The 15,986-nt window shown below is 40.1% G+C and overlaps 2 protein-coding genes across 2 annotated transcripts; both read left to right on the top strand.

Moving 5' to 3' along the window:
* Positions 1 to 2,064: 2,064 nt before the first annotated feature.
* Positions 2,065 to 4,424, top strand: TAF7 (TATA-box binding protein associated factor 7). The gene is made up of 2 exons (XM_012749096.2): positions 2,065 to 2,396; positions 2,807 to 4,424. The coding sequence occupies exon 2, from the start codon at positions 2,868 to 2,870 to the stop codon at positions 3,915 to 3,917; it is 1,050 nt and encodes a 349-aa protein (XP_012604550.1). The 5' UTR covers positions 2,065 to 2,396; positions 2,807 to 2,867; the 3' UTR covers positions 3,918 to 4,424.
* A 6,765-nt stretch (positions 4,425 to 11,189) lies between these two features.
* Positions 11,190 to 12,587, top strand: LOC105862648 (mitochondrial ornithine transporter 2). Its single transcript, XM_012749103.3, has one exon. It carries the CDS (start codon positions 11,371 to 11,373, stop codon positions 12,274 to 12,276), a length of 906 nt encoding a protein of 301 aa, XP_012604557.2. The 5' UTR covers positions 11,190 to 11,370; the 3' UTR covers positions 12,277 to 12,587.
* The last annotated feature ends 3,399 nt before the right edge of the window (positions 12,588 to 15,986 follow it).

The following is a 15,986-nucleotide window of genomic DNA, read 5'->3' as shown; positions in this document are numbered from 1 at the left end:
TGGAGGATTTGTTGCCACACTGGGAAATTTATTGCTCTCCCCAAATCTTTGGTTCACTGGTGCCACAGATATCCCATGGAACAACCACAGGAGTGTAATTCTTTCATCAATTTAGAGTTTTTCTGTATGTCTAATGGATTTTTTTTTAAAAAAACAACTGGATTTATCACCAGACATTAAGATGATGCAGTATGGTACAGCCTTTAGTTTTAGGGTCAATATAATCCTCCAAAACAGCATTTAGAAAATGTGTTAAACTCAAAAGCAGATAATATGTTTCAAGCCTGAAGGAGGCAGATATTTTAGGAAAACTTTACTCAATCCTTTTAATTATGTCTGACAACCTTCCATTTAAAGGTTTACTAACTAAAATATGTCATAATATTAGCAAATCAGAATTGCACAGAATTTACCTCAAGTTACCTTCTGTGACAAGGATATCTGAGCATCATAAAACTCATAGGAAATTAAAATGCCAAGTAACATTTGGATAATTTCCATGTATAAACATGATCTCACATTTTATATGGTTAAATGAAGCACTATGCAGAGGTTAGCATGTTACATTCTCACATCTATAAAATAAGTAAAAACAGGTATAATTAAAGGACAAATGAAAAAATTTTATCTTTGAAAAAGGAATTATATCATACTGGAAATTATAGATAAACCAGCTAACATTCTTCAACACATTGTAAACAAAGAGAAATTATGTGCAGTTATCTGGAAGGGCATAAATTCTCTTTTAAAATTAACATAAAAAAACCAAACTGGTGTCAGGCCATTTAATTTCCTCACGTAATACAGCTTTACAGTGTTCCTAAACCACACTCACACACACTATTAGCAAACTTCCCCGCTTCATAACAACTGGCACTGTCCTTGACTAGAGAGAAAATGTATATAAAATGGCTCTATCTCATTTTAAAGTGATGAAGAATGTATTTGCTTTCACAAATTACAGTGTTCAGACTATATGTCTTTTCTAGATAGATCAATTGTTTTATTCAATTAGCAAATACTTTTTGTGTATCTCCCATGTTCTGGTACTACGCTGACTAGGACATGATGAACAAGATAGAAAAGATCACTATCATGGAGCTTTCAACCATAAAGAAATAAAGCAAATTTTGGGAACGTTCATTGCATTTTAAGAATGTTCTCTTAGATTTAGGAGCAGTTGTTAATATTTTAGAAGACAGAATTTAAATTGTAAATGACTTTGATGCTCTACCAAACAGATCCACTGAAAAATAAATGCAAATAAATAGAAATGAGTAGAAAATGTTATGTCAAGATATTAAAAAATATGTGTTGATGAATACCTATCCATACAAGAGACAAGCAGAAAACAGCAAAATAGTAGGGGTGGAGTGAAAAATAATTTCAAAGTAATTTAAAAATTATTGGCACGTGAAAGGCAGGAAATACTTCATTTATATTCTACTTTAATCAGACCATCAGTCGGTCAGACAATTGTGTCCAAAAGGAACCTGTGCTTCCAGAAGAACATTTACTTCTCTGTTTATATTTACATCTTCGTTAAGCACATTAAAGAGGACTACCCTCTGTTCCCTAGGGGTCCTCCAAAATAGAAATAAACTTAGAAGCACCATTCCCCTACCACTTTCATAATTAACAAAATATAGACCTAGAATTATATAGTGGGCGAAATGTCCTCCTCACTCTGTTGATTTGGGTACTGTAAAATCCATTGTATGGTTAGTTATAAACTCTTGTATTGGCACCAGATTGGATATACCCTGGAGAGCATCTGGTATGTTCAAGAAGCAAAGCCGCTCACTGCAAGGACTTCCTTATCTCCGGTAATCATACGGAAGCCCAGAAGTTATCTGGCCCCACGGCGATCTGGTAAAAGTGCTGGCTTAGCGGGGGGGCCGGACCTATGCCTTTCTTGGAACCGCCACCTCTAGTTATTTTCAAATCAGTAATTCCTAAGGAAACATCGTCATTTTCACCCCGGAAAGGCAAGTTCTCGCGAGAAGACGAGTCTCGCGACAGGCAGCGTAACAGCGCGATTGCGCCTGCGCGCGCTGGGTTAGCCCGCGCTTCCGCCCGGGCGGTGCTGTCACTCACAGCTGCCTTCCGCCCCGTGCGGTGACTCAGCGCTTCCTTCTCCGCCGCGTCTGCAGCTCCGGACGGAGGCTTCCTGAGCTGCCGCGTCTGGCGCTCAGAGCTGCGGGCTTCCGCGAGGTTTCGCGGTGCCCATCCTGCATCCTTTCGTTGGTAATCAGCAGCGGATCACTTTGCCGAGCGGTAGGAAGAACAAAGGAATCGCGAAGGGGACGTTTGGCTCCCCGCCGCTTTGCTCCAAGCGGCTGCCTCCTCCGTTCTCTCCGGCCCCGGCCAGCTGCATTTGTAATCGTCACTGGATTGTAAGTACCCGAGGCGAAGAGAGCTCACTGCGCCCCGCTTTTTGAATAACTTTGTTCCGGGAAAGTTTGTGGATTGGGAGTGTCTGCTGGACTTTAACTTTCTGTGCCGAAAATCATTCCGCAGGAGCCGCCATTTGCTTTCCTGCTTGCTAGCTAGCTCTCTCGGCGTTGTCCGGCAGCGGCACCTAGAGGTTGGAATTTGGAATTGCATCTGCTATATTTAATGAACTTAACTCTGAACTAGCCATTGTGTCCGTAAGGACTGGTACTTAAGTCACAGCGTATTTAGAGAAAAGACTTGGGGCTTAATTCAAAATTAAGACAATAATAGACGCTTAACTGCTTTTCTACTTAGAACGCCTTGTAATTAGAGATTTTAATTCCTAACAAATCTTTTTAAACTGTTGCAGTACCTGGAACTTTCGAGTGCAACAAGTGTTTATTAGAGAAGTGAGTCACAAAGAAATAAAGATGAGTAAGACCAAAGATGATGCTCCTCATGAACTAGAGAGCCAGTTTATCTTACGCCTGCCTCCAGAATATGCCTCTACTGTGAGGAGGGCAGTACAGTCTGGCCATGTCAACCTGAAGGACAGACTGACAATTGAGTTACACCCTGATGGACGTCATGGAATCGTCAGAGTGGACCGGGTCCCATTGGCCTCCAAATTGGTCGATCTGCCCTGTGTTATGGAAAGCTTGAAAACCATTGATAAAAAAACCTTTTACAAAACAGCCGATATCAGCCAGATGCTTGTATCTACAGTTGATGGTGATCTCTATCCTCCTGTGGAAGAGCCAGTTGCTAGTGCTGATCCCAAAGCAAGCAAGAAAAAGGATAAGGACAAAGAGAAAAAGTTTGTCTGGAACCATGGAATTACTCTGCCTCTAAAAAATGTCAGAAAAAGGAGGTTCCGGAAGACAGCAAAGAAGAAGTATATTGAGTCTCCAGATGTGGAAAAAGAAGTGAAACGGTTGCTGAGTACAGATGCTGAAGCTGTCAGTACTCGGTGGGAAATAATTGCTGAAGATGAAACAAAGGAGACAGAAAATCAAGGCCTTGATATCTCTTCTCCAGGAATGTCTGGTCACAGGCAGGGCCATGACTCATTAGAACATGATGAGCTTCGGGAGATATTCAATGACCTCAGCAGCAGCAGTGAAGATGAAGATGAGACACAGCATCAAGATGAAGAAGATATAAACATCCTCGACACTGAGGAAGATCTGGAGAGACAGCTACAAGACAAGCTAAGTACATCAGATGAACAGCACCAAGAAAATGAAGGAACCAATCAGCTGGTTATGGGAATTCAGAAACAAATTGATAACATGAAAGGCAAGCTCCAAGAGACCCAGGACAGGGCAAAACGACAGGAGGATCTCATCATGAAAGTGGAAAATCTGGCTCTCAAGAACAGATTTCAGGCTGTGCTGGATGAACTCAAACAAAAGGAAGACCGAGAAAAGGAGCAGCTTAGCTCTTTGCAAGAAGAGCTAGAATCACTCCTAGAGAAGTGAGAAGAATTTTTATACTTAATTTCAATCCTTAGACTGATCACCATTAGAAAACCTTTGATGATTTGGCCTAGATATTAAGGCCTTGCAGTAGTTCCCATTCCTTCTACTGCTGTATGTTCTGTTGAATTATCCTTTTTTAAAATTTTGTTTTCAGCAAAATCTCATTTTGTTCATCCTACAAGAAGTAGGATTGTATTTGCAGAAAAATGATTGTAGGAAATTTAGAGAATTAGTGGAATGAATAGTTCAATCTCAGTAATCACAGTTTTACTGCAGGACTTTGCTACTGGTTCTCCATGTGTCAGAAGCTGCTGTTGCTGTAGTGATTCTGTCTAAGATCAATAAGAAGAACCTAGTCTGGAGGCAGTGAAGATAGTTTGCATATGTTTTTCCAATCAATAGCTATTTTTTCAGCTATTCAAAGCAATTTCCCAAATGTAGAGATGCAAATCATTTCATAAAGTTGTTTCTAACAAAAATAAAAGCAGCTAATTTTCACCTTAATAATGTGTCTTATCTTTTCATGGTTAGTGAGAGTCAGATCCTCTTGTGAGGTGGTTTTTTTGGTGGGGTTGGGTCTTTTTTTGTGGGTTGAGTTTTATGAAAAAGCAACACAGCAGGGGCAAAGAAATTGGGAAGTGTCATCTTTGCATTATGTTAAGGTTCCAATCCACTTGCTCTATTTGGAAGTTGGGAAGCATTAGGTATAGAACCTTCCTAAATTACCCCAGTTTTGCTATGAAGATATATTTGTACCTTTAAAAAAAAAAAAAACGCTATAAACTTACCTGCATAAAATACTGGAAACAAAGCAATGAGTATCAAGTGCATTCCAATGAGCCATTCCATTGGTTTAAATTAAGGTATTTCTAATTATCTTCAGTTTATTTCCTGCAGTTACTTAATACACTGATAGGTGATTTATCCATATTATTTCATCAAAATTGTTCATTAAGTACGATAGTCTAATATTTTAAAATTCCTTAAATGTCATTCTTTTAAACATTTTATGCTCTAAAGATAATCTAATGCCTCACACTTAAGCTATTTTGGAAAAATTAGTGATCAGTTTATAAAATGCGGGGTTGTGTGTGATTCATTTTCGACTGCTTTATTTTTCAAAAGTTTGGAAATATTACCCTCATGTAATGTTTAAAAACCATTTAAATTTTCTATTTGACAGGAAACAGTGTTGAACAGTTTAAACCAATTTTTTAAAATTGTTAAATATCAGTTTTCCAGATCACAAGTCTACAGTCATACATGTTGATATTTGGGGACTTAACAAAGCTAATTTTTTCCACATTCTCTGATCTTTTTTTAACCAAAATACTTAACCCTCAGGTTTCAAACTAAGTCTCACTCCAGTAAGGCTTGTTTGACCTCTTCCATCTAGGTTAAGCAACCTTATTAATGGCTTTGCCTGTACTCTGCACTTCCCTCTCTCATTCACTCAACATTTATTGTGACAAATGGTTCTAGGTCTTGGATGTAATGTGCTGAACTCTAAGCATTTAGTGTGTATAATCTCATGTACTCTATGGTCTACTGAGATAAATATCTGTTATGACTAAAATTTAAATTACCTGTTGCTCATATCCCCCAGTAGGCTGTAAATTCACTGAGAGACTGTGGTTTGTCAATCACTGTAAATTGACTAGAGAATTAGTAAAGGGTTTAAAATTTTAAGGTCAAGACATGTAGTGCCCAGATTTGTATCCTAGTTGAGTGACCTATTAGGTGTGCGATCCTGGGCAGGTAACTTAATCTGTTTTCCTCAATTTCCTCATCTGTATGAAGTGGAGGTGATAATATTACCCACCTCAGAGCTGTTGGGTTTTGGTTGCTGAATCATATAAAAGACTTAGAACAATGTCTGGAATATAGTGAGTGAACAATAAAAGCAAACTTATTATTGCCTATTCACTAGGGTATAGACTGTAACGGGGATTAAATAATTATTTGAATTAAAGAGTGATGGCAATGGTAGAAAAGTCTTTATAAGGAAGCAATGGTTTTAAATGTAATCAACTGATTTCAAATTTAAGAAATTTTCTAAAAGCTTATAAATTAAGTTACAGCAGAAACAGTTTGCCTCAAATATATCTGTGGCATAAGCAAATTAACAGCTTCATTGTTTAATTATTTGATTTATTTATGGCTAGCTTTGCATTACTATTAAAAAGACTCCATAATGGAGAGTAATTATCCATTACACAAACTCTGAGAGCAAAAAATCTTAACTGAAGATGGACCATTTCTCTTCAAATAAATCCTACATTACCATAAAATACTTTTCTCACAGCTCCCTTGGGTTATGAGTGCAGTATTTCTGGGTTCATGAATAGAAGCTTTTAAGAACTTTTTCAAATTAGTGATATAAAATGTTACAGAAATAAGACTCCTTGAAAAAAATTAATGTAGAAATTTTACAAAACATAAAAGGTCATCCCTCTCACATCAGTTTTTTAGTGCAGACTTCTCAACAGGTTAATATGTGTTATTCCAGGGCTTTACTTGGTACACAATCAGGTAAATACATAAATGTATGGTTTTGTAAAACAAAAAAAATATGATTTTGCTATAAACAATATTCTATAACTTCACTCATATGGGTATCCTTAACAACATGTAGATCTGCTTTTTTTCATGATACAGATTTTTAAAATTTTAAACCATGCCCCTATTGATGATTACTTAGGTTGTTCCATTTTTAATTTGCTATTACCCAGAATGCTGCAATAGACATTCATGTACATGTGACCTCCAGTAAAAATTCTAAGTGAAAACACAGACTAAGAAGGAAGTTAATTACATAGCAACCACACTGGCATTGTTTATATACTTCAAATGCTAAACTCTTTCCTACTACAGAGCGTTAACACTTAGACCAGTTCTCTTTTCCTGAACAGTCTCCAGATATTCTCATGGCTAGCTTTTTGTCATTGAGGCTTGACTCAAACCTTACTTTCTCTGGTAATCCTATCTGTCCACTCAGTCTCATTGCTAAGGAGCATGTGATTTGGATGCTTCATCTTGTCAAGAGTGGTGGTCTTCACTAAAATGTTGGAAGGTCCTTTGCCATTTTCTGGTATGTATGCTCTGGAAGACATGTGCTTAACCCTTTGCACTAGGATGTCAAGTGTGACTCAACACGGTTAGCAAAAATGGTAGAGATTAAAATTACTCTTTGAATGTATCAATAATTGAAATATTAAAAAATCCAAATAAGTTTGTATGAAAAGAAACTCCAGTTTTATTCTGCTGCGCTTTGTAAAATCTGGGGTATTTAAAAAATTAAATCCCGAGTAGAATAAAGAAATCGAGAAAAAGGCAAGCGAGTGCAAAGGGTTAAAAACAGAGGCATCATCATTTTAGTTAGTTAGAATCAGGGAAAAAACGATTTCAATTGCTCAAGATTGCCTATTGTCTGGGAAGTGTTATAGTATATGGCAGGCTCTGTTATAAATCCAGCTGTTTAGTCAAATATATTTCATGGAACTTGGCCTTTGCCTCTATTAAGTGTTTATTGTTTTTTAATGCCACTACGTTTTGGGGTGATTTGTTATGCATAAATATATAAGTAATACATGTACATAATTGTCATTTGAAAAAATAGAGTTTATTAGAACACTAACTGGGGCTAGACACAGTGGCTTACATCTGTAATCTCAGCACTTTGGGAGGCCAAGGCAGGAGGATTGCTTGAGGCCAGGAGTTTGAGACCAACCTGGGCAATATAGCAAGACCCTTTCTCTACAAAAAACAAAAACAAAAACCCAAAAATTAACCAGGGCAGTGGCAAATGCCTGTAGTCACAGCTACTCAGGAGGTTGAGGCAGGAGGATCACTTGGGCCCAGGAGTTCAAGGCTGCAGTAAGCTATGATTGTGCCACAGCACTCCAGCCTGAGTGACAGAATGAGACCCTGTCTCTAAAACAAAAAAAGAAGAGTAGGTGGAGTGGATAGATAGAGAGCCTTCATTCTTAAATTCAAGATCTAATATTGGGTGTTGGTATCATTTGGGAGTATCTATGTGTTCTTGATCAGAGAGAGAACGTGAAGAAAACTGTAATAGTATTAAATATATATTTGGTCTTATCCTGTCATTTTCAAATGACTCTTTTCCTGGCATACAACTACTAAAATCCTTAAGAACTCCAAAGTGATGTCTTTTTGTATGCTAATGAGTTGACTGATAGCTGGTAGCCCCTAGGTAGTTTCAGGATGGGGGCTGGTCACCGGAAAGACCAAGGCAGGATTAGAGAGTTAGGAATTACAGCCTCATCCTCACCCCTGTACTCCAGGGAGGGGAGAGAGGCTGAAGGTTAAGTTAATCATCAATGACCAAAGATAGAATCAGTCATGCCTATATAATCAAACCTCCACAAAAACCCAAAAAGGACTGGGTTCAGATAGCTTCTGGATAGCTGAACGTGTGAAGGTTTCTGAAGGGTAACACGCTGTGGAGGTCATGAAAGCTCTGTCCCCTTCCCCCATACTTTGCCCTATGCATCTCTTCATCTGCTTTATCTGTATCCCTTGTAATATCTTTTATACCAAACGGGTTAAACTTGTTTCCCTGAGTTCTGTGAGCCAATCTCGCAAATTAATCCAACCTAAAGAGGAGGGTTATATGAACTCCAACTTGAAGTCAGTCAGACATTCCAGAGGCCTGGAACTGTGACTGGTGTCTGGGGGTGGTGCAGTCTTGGGGACTGGGCCCCCAACCTTTGGGATTTGATGCTTGCTTGAGGTAGATAGTGTTGGAATTGAATTGGAGGACACCCAGCTGGTGTCCACTGCAAATTGAGAACCCCCACCACACATTTGGTCACAGAAGTCTTCTGTGTTGTTGTGTGATTTGAGAGCAGAGGAAAAACACAAGAGTGTGTTTTTTCACTCACAAAAGCAGTGCTTAAACACTGGAGGGATGTATGCATCATGACCTGCAGCCCAAAGGGATCCAATGCAGAGATTACCTAGCATAGCTGCTTATACAGCCAAAGTAGGTAAAATAGCAACATAGAACTTAACCCATTTATTTGCATGGAAGATAAGAGATATAAAACACTTTTAAACTGTCACTGAAATAACTAACACCTTTACAGTAACTGACCTTAATTATGTAAGTGTTACTATAACATAGTAAAAATTTTTGAATTCTTCAGATAGGAAAGCTTGAAGCTCCAAGTCTAATTCCCAAGATGATTAGTAATTAGGCTTCTCAAAAATATATAAATGAACATAATTCAAAAGCAGTTGATTACCTATCTTGCACATCTTGAAAAATCCAGTGTGTGTTTTTAAATAATAATGAACCAGATGTAACTAATGAACATTTAATCAGCGGTCATTAAAATATTAAATATACATCTAGATAACTTCTATATCACATTTATTATATCTAGAAGTTACATTTGTACATCTAGATAGTGCTTCCACAATAAGTATTAAAAATACTTTCCCTCTTGCCTTTCCTGAGGATGAAATCAAAACATCTCTCAAATACGACATGAAGGATTTAAAAAATCTTAAGATTCTACTTTGAAATGGCAGACTGTTCTCACATATCTATTTTCTCTATCAAAACGCTTGCTAAAATAACAGAAAGGATTTTTAAACCCCCAAGGACAAAGAGAATAGGAGATGAGACAACAGTAAATAAGAGATGTCAACTCATTTTCAGAAGGCCAAAATAGAGAAATGATAAATGAATTCATAGATGACAATTACATACTAAATGTCTGAAAGGAGTTATACCAAAGAGAGACAAACCCACTTGATATAGAACCTGTGAGAGGCAAATTTTTTGCAAGCAGAAGATTTCAGAGAAGGTGGCAAGGTTTAGGGTTAGAAACATGACATTCAAGTCTGTGTTCAGAGTTATTGGATGTCCAGGATCCCTATCCTACTCTAGGAAACCAGATAACTCTTCCTCCATCCCACAGAAGATGGAAAATTTATTTTCTAGGTAAATTAAACCAAAGAAGGCCCAAACTCAGATAAAGTAGGCACAGATGAAGGCTGGGGCATATAGCATCACACAAGGAAATCATGTGAAAGTGTATATATTTACTGCAGGGATGTCACCCCTCTCCTCCATCTTGTTCTGATTAAATCAGTATCTAGATATATAACCTAGCCCCTCCCCCAAGTCAAGATTGGGAGATTATTTGAAGAAACCATGTGGTCTCAGAGAAAAGAACTGCAAATACTGACAGTTGGGCATTCTCTAAATAAAAGGTCGGCTTGCTGTTTACTACAATGAAGACTAGTTGACAAACTAGTCACTCTCTGCTTTTCAGTGCCTCACTTTTAAATATTAATTGACAGCCAAGGATAATTAGACAATGAAAGTTTTCTAAATGAAAGAGAATGCTTTCAGCATACTTTCTTTTCCCCAGATTTTGTTTCTACTACCTGTGATTGACTAGGGCTTAGAATGCACGGCTGGAAAGAATTCGTTCCAACGTTGGGCTTATGAATATCTGGGAGGAAAAAGTGTCTCCTGGCAATGGTTCCCTCACTAATATCCAAAACAGCACGTTGCCCTGGAAGCTAGACATGTTGTCACTTATATGCTGAACTTCTGCATAAAGCGAGGTGGGTCCTCAATAAGAACCTTGAAACTTAGCACGCATTGAGCGCTGGAGCCACACAGCTCTTTTCTAGCACATGTCTGTGCAAAACAGTATATAAATATGACCTCTGGTAATGACCAGTACTCGGTGTTCCACCAACTCCCAGGGCTGCAACCCCAGATCCTTGGGGGTGTTGCCACGCGGCGGCACTTCTCCAGCTCCACAGGCACCGAGTAGTGCACCTGCCGGGTTCGGGCCCCCCACGGCGCTCCTAGGAGAGTGGGGAGCAGGAGCAGCTCGCTTAGGGTTTTCCGATCAAAAGCCGCCAGCTCTCATGTACCAAACCTCAAGATTGTCTTTGAAGCTCTCTTCCTGCAGATTGACCTTTGAATCCAGTCCCAACTGAGGGCATCTGCTATTTTGTTTTGCGTGGTAAGAAACGTGGGGGCTCTGGCCGAATAGGAAAGGATTTTTTTTTTTTCTTCGCCAGGTGTATATCGGTGCCTAGAGCCTCTGGTCATGGTTGCAAGAATTTATCCAAAAGCTTTCAATGGCTGTATTACAATTCACCGGAAGTATTCAGTCCGGGCCGCAGGGGGGCGCGGGCCCGGGAGCCTCGTGCGGGGCCACCGGCTGGGGGTTATTTCCGTGTGGGGGCAGGGCGGGGGGGGGAGGCTGTCCGGGGTTGGGGGGGGCTGCCCGTGGCCAAGCTGGGGTTAAGCGGCCTCCCCCACCCGGGCGTGAGAGCCCAGACCTGGCGGCGGAGTCGGCCTCGGCCTCGGCGCTCTCGGCGGCAGGACGTTAAGAGCCGGTCCTACGCTGCGAAGAGCCAGGTGCCTTCCCCCGAGTCAGGAGACAAGGGGGCGAACATGAAGCCCAGTCCTGGCACCCAAGCCATCATCGACCTCACGGCGGGGGCCGCAGGGGGCGCCGTGTGTGTACTGAGCGGGCAGCCCTTCGACACAATGAAAGTGAAGATGCAGACGTTTCCCCGCCTGTACAAGGGCCTCTTCGACTGTTTCCTGAAGACGTACACCCAGGTGGGTGTCCGGGGCTTCTACAAGGGGACCGGCCCAGCGCTGATGGCCTCCGTGGCCGAGAACTCCGTCCTCTTTATGTGCTACGGCTTCTGCCAGCAGTTTGTGAGGAAAGTGGTCGGCTTGGACGAGCGGGCAAAGCTGAGTGACCTGCAGACGGCGGTCTCTGGCTCCTTGGCCTCTGCGTTTGCTGCGCTGGCCCTCTGCCCCACTGAGCTTGTGAAGTGCCGCCTACAGACCATGAAGGAAATGGAGATGTCAGGGAAGATAGCAAAAAGCTACGATACAATCTGGTCTGTCGTCAAGAGTATCCTTAGAAAAGATGGCCCCTTAGGCTTCTACCGTGGACTCTCAGGTACTCTACTTCAGGAAATACTAGGCTATTTCTTCTTCTTCGGTGGCTATGAACTGAGCCGATCATTTTTTGCGTCAGGGAAATCGAAAGATGAACTAGGCCCTGTTCAGGTGATGTTAAGTGGTGGAGCCGCTGGAATGTGCCTCTGGCTTGTCGTGTTCCCAGTGGATTGCATTAAATCCAGAATTCAGGTTCTTTCCGTGCATGGTAAACAGGCAGGATTTATAGGAACCTTTTTAAATGTTGTGAGAAATGAAGGAATACCAGCCTTATATTCCGGACTGAAAGCTCCTTTGATTCGAGCAATCCCTGCCAATGGGTCACTATTTTTGGTCTATGAGTACAGCAGGAAGAAGATGATGAGCCAGTTGGAAGCATATTGAAGTGTTTTGGTGAACCTGGATCCAAGGATGAGTATGTGAACTACAGTTCATCTTGGGGTTCACAGAGTACACCATCAACGTGGAATTATTTTTGACTTCATGAGAATTTTGGTTTTGTCTTCCCTTCTTCCACCCTAAATCTTAAACTTTATGGAAGGACCTCTATTTTATATCATATAATTTCTGCCCATACTTGTATTGAAAAAGAAAAGTTGCTGTTCTTGCTGTTGGTAGGACATACAGGGTGAGCTGGTTGGCCCTGTAAATAATCTGAAAGGCTAAATATAGTTCTATCTGGGCCTTTGCATAAACCTGTATGTGTACGTGTGGTTTGGATGGTTATGTGTTGTGAGTGAAACACAATTTGGTTCCATCTATAATCTCAAGTATCACTCAAAAAACCCAGAATTGGCCATGTTTCATGAAGATAGGCATACATATTTTGCTTAACCCATTCAAGATGTTTGGTCTCTTTTAAAGTCTGTTTTTTTGTTTTGTTTTGTTTTTTGGTTTTTTTTTTTTTTGAGACAGAGTCTCGCTTTGTTGCCCAGGCTAGAGTGAGTGCCGTGGCATCAGCCTAGCTCACAGCAACCTCAAACTCCTGGGCTCAAGCGATCCTACTGCCTCAGCCTTCTGAGTAGCTGGGACTACAGGCATGTGCCACCGTGCCCGGCTAATTTTTTCTATATATATGTTAGTTGGCCAATTAATTTCTTTCTATTTATAGTAGAGATGGGGTCTCGCTCTTGCTCAGGCTGGTTTCGAACTCCTGACCTCCAGCTATCCTCCCGCCTCAGCCTCCCAGAGTGCTAGGATTCCAGGTATGAGCCACTGCACCCAGCCTTAAAGTCTGTTTTTTTTTTTTTTTTTTTTTTTTTAACTGACTGTTTTTTTGAGACAGAGTCTCACTCTGTTGCTTGGGCTAGAGTGCCATGGCGTCAGCCTAGCTCACAGCAACCTCAAACTCCTGGGCTCAAGGGATCCTCCTGCCTCAGCTTCCTGAGTAGCTGGGACTACAGGCATGTGCCACCATGCCCAGCTAATTTTTTCTATTTTTTAGTAGAGACAGAGTCTCACTCTTGCTCAGGCTGGTCTCGAACTCCTGAGCTCAAATTATCTGCCCGCCTTGGCCTCCCAGAGTGCTAGATTACAGGCATGAGCCACCACGCCCAGCCTAACTGACTTTTTAAACACTTTTTTGCCATTCAGAATTTTTTTAAAAATGTAAACAGGTTTATTTTGATTTAACATGTGCACTGTACTAGGTGGTTGAAGTTTTGAAAAGTCTTTATGTGGTGCTTGAAAATCAAAATGCCTATCAAGATTTTTAGGAGGAGAATGTACTTGTGTACTGGTGCAGCTTCCACACTCTTGAGTTAAACTTTCAGAGTAGGTATCCTGGATTTTCCCAAGATACTGTACTTTTAAAGTAGTGCTATTTATTTTCTAAGTGGGATTATATTCTGCATTGTTTGTTGTGGTCTAGAGTATCAAGCAGTGCTACTATGCTTTGATGAAGACCAGTGTGGCCAACACTAGCTTCTTAGCTTCTGGCTGCTGGATCCTAGCCCGAGTAAGATTCCAGGGTGTTCTATTGGCCCATTTAGGGGGTGTTGATTCACTTTGGTCTCTTACTATCCTCTGTGCCTCCACCAGTCAGAAACCCTTCCAGAGAACAGAAAGTGCCAAAGCTAAGAGAAAGTTTTGTTCCCTATTTGTTGATACAGTGACAGTACTCCTGAGTTAAGTAATCTCTCTGACAGTGCTAGACAGTAATCTCTCTGACAGTGCTAGGCAGAACTTAGTGTTTTCAATCCACAGTGAGTAATGTCAGGGCCAACCCATTCTTGAAGTTTACCTTGGGGTCCATAACTCCTTACCATGATTTTACATTATTAGAGCCTTCTAAATTTGGTGCTGGCCATTAGTAAATTTTAATGATGACTATATACAGGGCATAACTAAGCAATGAAACATGAGAAAAGCAATTTTATTGATCCGTATCATCTGTATGTATATATGCACCGATTAAAAAACTTGAAAACAAAAAAACACCCCCCTACACACACTAAAGCAAAATAAAACCAAACCTTGAAAAAATATAGTTCATGTAATCCTCACAGACTTGGAGATAAGCAGCTGTTCTTTAGCCATATGATGCAAGAAGGTCATTCTTGTCACCCTTAAAGTAAGCCTCATCATTCTGTGCTGCTCCAAAACCAGCACGGTCTCTCTCTCTAGCAAGTGTTTGTAAGCAGCCTCTACAGCTGAGAAGTGAGCTACCCATCTTAATAAATCATACCGAGGTGTTTATCACTGTTGGCAAAAGGTAAATCTTGTGCGAAACCTCCAATTTCCTTAAGCTTTTTGCTTTCCATGAAGCCTCTATGGTAACTCTAGTCTCAGTGCCAGAAGCCAGAGAGTCAGGAAAATGGGATGCTGACAAATAAGGCTGCTGTGGAAATTAGGGGGAGGGGATGCTCAGTGTTGGGGTGGTGGGCCCAGAGCTATGCCTGGTTTTTCATTTCGTTGCTTTTACTTGAAAAGAAAATCATTTTTATACTTTACTTTTAAGCTATTTATGTATTTAAGTTATATATTCCATACTTCAAATGGTCAGTAGCTACTGAGTGGTGCTTTCTTGAAGCAGGCCTACATTAAAGCAGACTAGAAAATGGGACTGGCTTTTAGCAGGAAGTAGACTGTTTCCGAGTCCATAGTCCCCTGCTTGGCACCTGTAAGCTAGTAGACCTTCTTCTCACGTGTCATCTCTTAAAGGGTTAACTAAATACCTTCAATAGAAACAGTATGGGGCAAGTAAGAGTGAGTGAGTGGAAATGATGAATGGACATCTAAGTCAGGAGAACTTTTTCCCTATTCTATTTGCTTTAATTCATGGAACAATATTGGGGTAAAATGTGATGATTTCAGATTTCCAAACAAAATCATAGGAACTTGAAATATTGTGTTTAAAGAACTTTGAGTATTCTATCATTAAATTCATTAAATTATTTATCTATGTACAAATATTTAACTCATACCATTTATAGTTTATTGTATTGAGCTCTGTGTGTTCAGACACTAATGATACCTAGTTTCTGTCCTCAAGGAGCTGATGGTCTAGATGTTTGTTCTACAGTTAGAAGAGTGATATTCTAGAATAAAATTTAGAAGAAAAAAGTAGAATCCAAATTTTCTATATGTGTGTGATCAGTGATGGAATCTCTGAATTTAAGAAACTGTCCCCTTCCCTTAATAGTGTATTTGTTTTTGTATTGTGGGTTTTTTTTGTATTATTTAAATTAATGCCATGGTGTGTGTTTGTATGATTTAAATTGTCAAATCAATTTTTCTGATGCTATCTTTATCCTTAAAATTTTAAATTTTACTTCACTTCCACATACCCTAATCTACCCTTCAACTTTGAAAAATCTTTCCTGTTATTTATTATACACCCTTTGGTCTACTGTCAGGGACAGATGGTCTGCATCTTGCATTGCTATAGTGATATTGTAGTTAGGAATTCATTGCCTGACCTAGCTTTCACTGAATACTAAGCTGTAGTAGTTAAGTATATGTGATTTCTCAGAAGGACCATATCTGGCAATGGAGTATCAAACCTGCCCATTTTCTTCATGATCTTATTGCTAAACTCAGGGGGAAACATAAGTTCTCTTTCTTCTGGCCCAGCACCCTAAGGAGGGGTAATA

The sequence above is a fragment of the Microcebus murinus genome, chromosome 21, assembly GCF_040939455.1.
Source record: "Microcebus murinus isolate Inina chromosome 21, M.murinus_Inina_mat1.0, whole genome shotgun sequence".
NCBI classification, from domain to species: Eukaryota; Metazoa; Chordata; class Mammalia; order Primates; family Cheirogaleidae; genus Microcebus; species Microcebus murinus.
This window is presented reverse-complemented; position numbering and strand designations above follow the sequence as displayed.